The 9,943-nt window shown below is 32.8% G+C and overlaps 1 protein-coding gene across 1 annotated transcript; it reads left to right on the forward strand.

Annotated features, from left to right (window-relative positions):
• The first annotated feature begins 5,550 nt into the window (after positions 1–5,550).
• LOC113851571 (receptor-like protein 7) lies at positions 5,551–8,877 on the forward strand. The gene has a single exon (XM_027482089.1). It carries the CDS (start codon positions 5,551–5,553, stop codon positions 8,875–8,877), a length of 3,327 nt encoding a protein of 1,108 aa, XP_027337890.1.
• The last annotated feature ends 1,066 nt before the right edge of the window (positions 8,878–9,943 follow it).

A 9,943-nucleotide genomic window follows, 5' to 3' on the forward strand; every position in this document is an offset into this window, starting at 1 on the left:
GATCTACTATCATGAAGTTTGTCCCTAAGTGTTCTATGGAAATCTGTCCACTATGTACCCTTTCCTTAATAACTAGGAACTTGATGCAATGTGCTTTGACTTGGTCAAGTGCCTATTGTTGTTAGAATACAATACAGTTGATTTGTTGTCACAATATAACTTAAGTGGTCTTTCAATTCCTTCTACAATTTGTAGCCCTGTGACAAAATTTCTCAGCTATATTCCATGATTTAATGCCTCATAGCATGCTACAAATTTTGCTGCCATAGTGGATGAGTAATAAGGGTTTGCTTGGCACCGTGCCAAGAAACCGCACCACCAGCTAACATGAAAATGTAACCTGAAGTGGATCTCAAACTATCTTGGCATCCTGCAAAATCTGAGTCAGAATACCCAGTGATCTCCAACTGGTCTGACCTCTTGTATGTGAGCATATAATCCTTTGTTCTCTTCAAATACCTCGTAACCCTTTTGGCTGCTTTCTAATGATCCATTCCTATATTGCTTAAATATCTGCCTAATACTCCAACTATGTATGCTATATCTGGACACGTACGTACTTGGGCATACATCAAACTCCCTACAGTTGATGCATAGGGAATCTTCTGCATTTCCTGAATTTCTAAATTTCCTTTTGGGAACTATTTGAGACTAAACTTGTCTCCTTTAACAACAGGGGTATCCCCTGCTTTACATTCCTGCATGTCAAATCTTTGAAGTACTTTTTTGATATATTTCCTTTGTGATAACCCAAGAGTACCCCGAGATTGATCTTGGTGTATTTGAATTCCTAATACAAATGAGGCGTTACCAAGATCTCTCATTTCAAAGTTTCTGGACAGAAATCTCTTGGTTTCGTGCAACATGCCTATATCATTAGTGGCAAGCAGTATGTCATCAACATATAAGACCAAGAAAATATACTTGCTCCCACTGAACTTTCGATACACACAATCATCAACAAGGTTCATCTTGAAACCAAATAAGAGAATAACTTGATGAAATTTGTGGTACCATTGACGAGATGCCTGTTTTAGTCCGTAAATGGATTTTGTCAGTTTGCAAACTATATTCTTTGGGTCTCCTGACACAAAGTTTTCTAGTTGCATCATATAGATTGTCTCGTCAATGTTGCTATTGAAAAATGTCGTCTTGACATCCATGACTCCAAATCATAATGTGCGACAAGAGCCATGATTGTCCTAAAAGAGTCTTTCAATAAAATTGGAGAGAAAGTCTCTTTAAAGTTAATCCCTTCCTTTTGGGAATAGCCCTTCGCCACAAGACGAGCCTTATACCTCTCCACATTACCTTTGGAATCTCGTTTGGTCTTAAATATCCATTTGCAACAAATAAGTTTCACATCTTCTCGTAATGGGACAAATTCCCAAACTTTATTATCTTGCATGGACTTATACTCTTCATTCATTGCTTCAATCCACTTTTCTGAATTGGAATCCTACACTGCTTGACGAAAGTTGACTGGGTCATCTTCCATTATACCATTATTTTCCTCATGTTCCTAAAGAAATACTATGTAATCATCCGAAATAGCACTTCTCTTTTCTCAACATCTTGTAGAGGTTTCGAACTTCCTTTATCAAAAGCAATTGTTTGAATCGGTTTTGGAATTGTTACCGATTATTCCTCTAAGACAAAGTTCCTAACCTTATTCTTCCCCCTAAACTCAATATCCTCAAAGAACGTGGCAGTTCTCATCTCAAAAATTGTCTTTAGTGTGGGATCATAAAATTTATAGCTCTTGGATTTTTCAGAATAACCAATAAAGTAGTTGCTCACTATTCAGGAGTCTAATTTCTTTTTATTCGGCTTACAAGACCTTGCCTCAACTGGACATCCCCACACATGAAAATGTTTCAAACTAGGCTTTCACCCAGTCCAAAGCTCATAAGGCGTTTTGGCAGTTGCCTTTGTGGCACTTTATTTAGAATGTAAATTGCAATCTTTAGTGCTTCTCCCTAGAGTGACTCTACCGTTTATCGAAATAGAATGCAAAGAAAATAGAAAAAAAAATCCCACCGTGAAATGCTCCTTACCATATCCTTAAACGTCTTATTTCGTCTTTCAGCCACACCATTCATGCTAGGTGACCCCGGCATGGTATACTGTGGGATGATTCCACATTCCTCTAGGTACTTGGCAAAAGGCCCTGGACATTGTTCACTTGAACCGTTATATCTGTCATAGTATTCACCACCACGATCAGATCTGACACTCTTTATTCTTTTGTTGAGTTAATTCTCAACTTCAACTTTAAATGTTTTGAACACATCCAGAGATTGTGACTTTTCATGTATAAAAAATAGGTATGCATATCTAGAGTAATCGTCTATGAATGATATAAAATATTGTTGACCATTCCAAGAAAGTGTAGGAAATGACTCACAAATGTTTGTATGTATCAACTCTAAGACGTCTGTAGCTCTATACGCACCTAATTTCTTTGTTTTGGTCTATTTACCTTTAACGCATTCAACACAAACATCAAAGTCTATGAAGTTAATGGAATCCAAGATCCCATTTGACACAAGTCATTCAACTCTATTTTTAGAGATGTGACCTAGGCACCTGTGCCATAATGCTCCTGAGTTAATATTGTCAATTTTACGCTTAGTACTACGTAATTCCGCATTAGAGGATTCATCATAGGAAGCTACAGTATTAAGTAAATATAGATTATCATAAGCCAAAAGTAAACCAGTTCCAACAATATCTGAATTAAAAAACAACCTAACCATATGGTTTCCAAATGAACAGAAATAACCTAATTTATCCAAATAAGAAACTAAAACCAAATTTTGTCTAAATGATGGTACAACAAAATGTGTCTAACTACATGTTATTATCCATATAGAATGAAAATTATAGCACAATCATAGTTTTTCTTATTAACCCATATCCCAATTCATGATAAAAATAGAATGTGGAAACGTACATGAATTCGCCATTGGAAATAATGAAGGTTATGATATTGACAGCGAGTATTTGATTTTCCAAATGTAGAACACTTTAGGTTTTCTTTTAAGTTTCTCTTTTGATGGGATAAAGAGAGAAAGATCAGTTATTCCAAAATTGATAATTATAATCTGGCTCTTCATCAAATTATAATATCACTAATGGTATCTATACAATTAACCTTTCATGACATATATGTCATTAGCTATAAACTTATATTAATTAGACCACTTTAATATTTTAGCTAATAAAATAATAACCATAACACATTTAATTATGTAATATATATATATATATATATATATATATATGACCCAAAATTGCTAACACATTTTCTTCTTTAGTCAAGACTATTCAAACGACTTTCTCTCTCTTATTTTCGTTTTCCCAAGGTTTACTCCCTCGGAAACCAATTAAAGAGACGTTGATTTTAAGATTTTTTATTTATATTTAATTATGACATATTATTTTATATCCATTTTATTTTTCTTGGTTTTTCCATTGATCCAAACAAAGAGGTAGCAGGTAAATCTTAATTTACAAATTACAAGGAAATGCAACTGAATTTCAACGAAGTATTCTTATTAGGTTTATTTTCTTCGTCCTTATTCACGAGCATTTATCTAATGTTTGAAAAAAAATTTATATAAAAATAATCAATAATGTAAAAAAAAATTAAATATTTTAATTTTAGTTTAATTTTTTTCAATTCGCATACATTTTTTATATTTATATTTATATTTATATTTATAACTTTCATTTCTTTTTAGTTTATTTCCGATCCAAATACAACGTTACTCTGCGTCTCTCTCCCGTCGTCACTCCGTCAGCTAGGGTATGCATTCCGTCATGTCCAAATGACGTGACCTTCCTCATCTCTTGTTTTCCGATTATTAGTGTTCCACAAGGTTGAACTGGCTTCTAATGGAAACTAACCTAATTTTGCGAGAAAGACCCGAATTTATCTTCCAATTATTATTATTATTTTATTTTTTTTCTTTGTTTCACAATTATTTTCCTTCACCATTATTTAATAGACTGGAGAAAATGAAAATTAAATAATTCCAGTTATATAAATTTATATAAACAATTTGTTGAAGGAGTACAAGGAGGAGTTCAAGACAATATTGCAAGAATATTTGGTGAAAAAATAGTGCCTAACAAAATTGTATATGCATTGTAAATTTGTTGTAATGGTATATACTGCACCAATTGGTACGACAGAATTTTCCTCCAACGATTCTGCCCAAAATTCACTCTCTAGATTCGCGTTTGTCAGGTCTTTATATCTGCGACGTCGTCAAAGTCTTTATGCTTGAAAATAATTTATAAATTGACCACTTCCAATCCTTTGTAATTCTACTCGTTCTTTTCTTTTTGAAGAATTCAAAAAATTTACTAGTTTCAATTAATTTATATAAATAATTTATGATTACCGAAAATATTTTTAGAATTTTTTTTTTAAATTACGGCACTTTTATAGGTTAATAATTATTTTCTCATCATTTCAAGTAAATTTTTGCATATACATTTATATTTTATTTATTATTTAAATTTTAAATGTTTTATAATTTTTTATTTTATAATTTCATCTAGTAAAATATTTACTATTAATAATTATAAGTATATTTTAAATTTGTTATATAAAATTATTTTAATTTAATAATATCCGAGTAATACACCAAAAAAATTATTAGTTATTTACATGTTATTTTTTTAAAAGATGACTAGATGGTAACTTAAATTTCAAAATAAAAGAAAATAAAATAAAAATTTGTGCATATTTTTCTAAATTTTGAGTTAAAAATACATTTGCGGAAGTAAAAGACACGCCTCTCCTATGTGAATAAATTTTATAATATATATATATATATATATATATATATATATTCTATTTTCTTTAAAATTATTCTTTTTCTCTCAAAGCAACACTTAATTAAACTATTAACACTATTATAAAAGCCAAATACGTATATGAGAAACATATTTGACTACTCTCTTTATAAGATAGTCAATTAAAATATTAGTTAATGTGACTACTATCTTCTATTTAAATAAATTTTCGTTAAAATTTTTCATTTCTAAAAATTAATGTGATATTTTAATTTTAGTTATTATGGTTTCTATTATAATTTCTTATATATAAACTATTTTTACTCTCTTTATTATTCATATAAATAAGTAAATAAATTTTTTCACTATTTTTTTTATTTTTATTCATTTAAACAACACATCTTTTTTATCTCATTCTTGTCAATTCCTTCCGAACCATTTTCCTTTCTACCTATTTTCTTTCCCAACACATCTATTTCTTTCTTATTTTCTTTTAAACGGTCAGATATAATTAAAATATGTATATAAATTATCATAAATTATGTATATATTTATTAAAATATACGTTTTATATTGAAAAAAAATGAGAATTAATATTTTAACTAGAAAACAAATAAGTCCTTAATAGCATGCGACATTCAGTTGACTGATATGATCAATAGTACTTTTGTAGTCTATAAAAGGAGGAAAAAGAATTGTTAAATGGCAAAATATCTCTTCACACACTTCTCATAATCCATTATGAGAGGACCAGTATCGTTTTGGCTTTTCTTGATACCTTTCTGCTTGACAAATTTTAGTACCGATATCCTTGCAGCAAATGGCTATTGTCTTGGCCATGAGCATTTCATGTTGATTCATTTGAAAAATAGTCTGATATTCAATCCTGTAAAATCTGAAAAGCTTGTTCGTTGGAATCAAAGTAGAGATTGTTGTGAGTGGCATGGGATAACATGCAACAAGGGACGTGTTGTGGTCCTTGACCTTAGTGAGGAGTCCATTTCAGGAGGGTTTGTTAATTCAAGCACCCTTTTTAGCTTGCAATATCTTCAAAACTTGAATTTGGCTTTCAATAATTTTCAATCTGTCATTCCTCCAGAGTTGCACAAGTTAAAGAATTTGAGGTATCTAAACCTATCTATGGCTGGCTTTGAGGGGCAGATTCCACATGAGATTTCTCATCTTGAAAGGTTAGTTACTCTTGATTTGTCTTCTTCAGTTACCTCACCCCATAAGCTAAAACTCGAGCAGCCAAATATAGCAAAGCTTGTACAAAACCTTGCAAATATTGAAGAACTATACCTAGATGGTGTAGCAATATCTGCCAAGGGACAAGAGTGGTGCCATGCTTTATCTTCGTTGCATAAGCTTCGGGTCTTGAGCATGTCATCATGCAATCTCTCTGGACCTATTGATTCTACACTAGCTGAACTTCGTTCACTCTCTATTTTAAAATTGAGCAACAACAGTATGTCAAGCGTATTGCCAGAATCCTTTTTAAATTTCTCTAATTTAGCCACATTACAACTCAGCAGTTGTGGTTTGAGTGGTTCTTTTCCAAAGGGCATCTTCCAAATACCAACATTAAAGGTCCTTGACATCTCAGATAATGAAGATCTTGGGGGTTCTTTGCCAAACTTCCCACTGCATAGTTCTATTCAAAGCTTGGATCTTAGCCATACAAATTTCTCAGGAAAGCTTCCAGAATCAATTTCCAATTTGAAGCAATTGTCTATGATTGATATATCTTACTGCCAATTTAATGGAACACTTCCTAGTTCATTGTCAGAACTCAGCCAACTTGTTCATCTGGACTTGTCTTCCAATAACTTTGTGGGTCCACTTCCTTCTTTTAATATGTCCAAGAAACTCACATATTTGTCTCTCTTTCATAATAATTTAAGTGGAGTGTTACCGCCCAATCATTTTGAGGGCCTTAAAAATCTTGTCAGCATTGATTTAGGGTTTAACCTTTTCAGTGGAAGTCTCCCCTCATCTCTCCTTAAACTTCCATACTTGAGAGAACTTAAACTTCCCTATAATCAACTCAGTGGTGTTTTGGATGACTTTTTAATTCCCTCCTCTCCATTAGAGATGCTTGATTTAGGCAGAAATAATTTTCAAGGGCCTATTCCAATGTCTATCTTCAGCCATAGAACACTTCGGGTCATTCAACTTAATTTGAACAAGTTTAATGGCACGATACAGTTGGACAAGATTCGCAAGCTAGGTAATTTAACTACACTTTGCCTCTCACATAACAATTTGACGATTGATATAAACTATAAGGATGATCTTGACCTCTCACCTTATCCTGATATAAGAAATCTAATGTTGGGATCTTGCAAGTTGGGAGGAATCCCTAGTTTCTTGAGAAATCAATCCACATTACTACATCTTAACCTAGCTAACAACGAGATTCAAGGGACAATACCAAATTGGATTTGGCAACTTCAATTTCTTGTTCAATTGAATCTTTCCAACAATAATCTGACAAGTTTGGAAGGAAATTTTTGGAACGTTAGTTCAAACATTTTGGTTCTTGATCTTAGTTCCAACCAACTGCAAGGTGCTTTCATTCCATTTCCCAGGTATGCAAATTATTTAGACCTCTCTAGTAATAGATTCAACTCTACCATTCCATCAGACATTGGAAACAACCTCCCATACACAATTATTTTGTCTTTATCAAAAAACAATTTTCAAGGAGAGATTCCTGAATCTATTTGCAATGTCTCAAGGCTTCGCCTGCTAGATGTTTCTAACAATACCTTTGCTGGGATGATTCCCAAGTGCTTTGCAACATTGAGTAGCACTCTTAGGGTGCTCAATATTGGTGGGAACAAACTCCAGGGTTATATTCCTGATCCCATGCCAACTTCATGTACTCTAAAGTTATTGGATCTAAGTGACAATCTCTTGGAGGGTACCATCCCAAAATCTTTGGTCAATTGTCAGAAACTACAAGTCCTAAACCTTAGAACAAATATGTTATCTGACAGATTTCCATGTTTCTTAAGTAATATTTCCACCTTACGAATCATGGATCTAAGGTCAAATAAGCTCCATGGTCCCATTGAATGTCCAAGAAGCATTGGTGATTCCGAAATGCTTCATATTGTCGATCTAGCCTTCAATAATTTCAGTGGTAAAATACCAGGTGCACTGTTAAATAGTTGGAAAGCAATGATTGGTGACAAAGATGAAGTTGGGCCAGAATTTGGCCACTTATTCCTTGATCTCTATGATCACTACGATCCAAGGAATTTTCAGGAATTATTGGCAACTTTGGACAAAGTTATTGTGGCAATATTAGCAAAACTTGTTACAAATGTCTCTCGCTCTATCCTTGACCAGGGATCCTCTGATGCTTATGCGGTGGATATTTCTCGGTATCAAAATTCAATTACCATCATAAATAAAGGTCTACAAATGCAACTGGTCAAAATTCAAAGGGCCTTCACTTATGTGGATATGTCAAGCAACTATTTTGAGGGTCCAATACCAAATGAGCTAATACAGTTCAAGGCACTGAATGCTTTAAACTTGTCAAATAATGCATTCTTGGGGCATATCCCACTATCTATAGGAAATTTGAAGAATCTTGAATCTTTAGACTTGTCAAACAATTCTTTCATTGGAGAAATTCCAATGGGACTTGCTAGTCTATCTTTCCTTGAATATCTAAATCTCTCTTTCAATCACCTAGTGGGGAAAATTCCAGAGGGTACTCAAATTCAATCATTTGGTGCAGATTCTTTTGAAGGAAATGAGAAGTTATGTGGACCCCCACTGAACCATGATTGTAGCAATGGATTGCCACCAGCAGCTTATAAAACATCTCATTCCCATGTTGAGAGTTCAATTGATTGGAATTTCTTAAGTGCAGAGTTAGGATTTATCTTTGGCTTAGGAATTTTCATCCTCCCCCTTATTTTCTGGAGAAGATGGAGGTTGTGGTATTCCAAACATGTAGATGAGATGCTTTACAACATCATCCCCCAACTTGATTTTGTTTACAAACACCGGGAAGGGAAGAGATATAGAACTCTAAGTTGGAGCTACTGAAATCTAAGGTGAGAAAAGCTTTAACGTTGTTTTAGTTTCTGAGATAGTACAATGCACACTCTTCTAATATTTTGGTTTTGTATTTCTTAATCTTTATTGGATTTTGAGCAGTGTCAAAATAAGGCCTGTGCCTATTTATCTGTTTGAGCATAAATAAGCAGTTTTGAAAAACTTTTATTCGAGTTTCACAGTTTCCCTAGTTTTAAGTTAGAAGTTTTAGGCTTTGTTTGGGAGTTTAAAGAAAAAGAAAAGAGAAGAGTTTAAAGGAAAAAGGAGAGAAAGAGAAGGAAGACAGAAAAGGAAGACAGAAAGAAGTTAAACCCCTCTTTTCTTCTAATCTCTTTTCTCTTTTTCCTTCTCCTCCTAAACCTAACTCTCAAACATAGCCTTAGACACAAGAAAGTTAATAGCAGAAAGTTGTGTGTATGCAAAATTTTCTTGGATAAAACGTTAGGAAGGAAGCCAAAGATGATCCCATGAGCTCAAACGCACAAGTCACACACACTGTTGACACACATTCAAGATACTTTTCGTAAGATATCTGTACCCATTAAATTGATCATCACTGTTTATATGCACAGCTCATAAGAACAAATCACTACGCACACAACCACGAAATGGGAATTTGAGAGATAAAGAAAGCATAACAGCCTCGAGTTCTCGATATTGAAAGAAGATGCAATACACTTCAAGACAAACCACAAAACAAAGCCAAGTCAATTTCCTTAATCCACTTTCTGTTACTTTCAGTATTATAAATAAACCACGAAATTAAGATACATTGCTATACACGTTTACAAACTTACAATACTATAAAAACACATTTCGATAAAGTCGCAAGCATTGGGCTCAATTATCACATAGCGAGGAAGGAAGAGAAAAAATAACTAATTAATTTTCTAATTATTATCTTTTAAAATCTTTTCTTTTATTTTGAATATAATTAATAATATTAATTCAAATATAAAATAAATAATAAAATAATAAAAAATCTTGTAGCCGAATGATTGAGTAATTTTTGAGTCTAAAGTTAATATTTGAAATTTATTATTTTTTTAATTTCTTT

The sequence above is a fragment of the Abrus precatorius genome, unplaced genomic scaffold (assembly GCF_003935025.1).
Source record: "Abrus precatorius isolate BTA unplaced genomic scaffold, Abrus_2018 Scaffold9, whole genome shotgun sequence".
Taxonomy (NCBI): Eukaryota; Viridiplantae; Streptophyta; class Magnoliopsida; order Fabales; family Fabaceae; genus Abrus; species Abrus precatorius.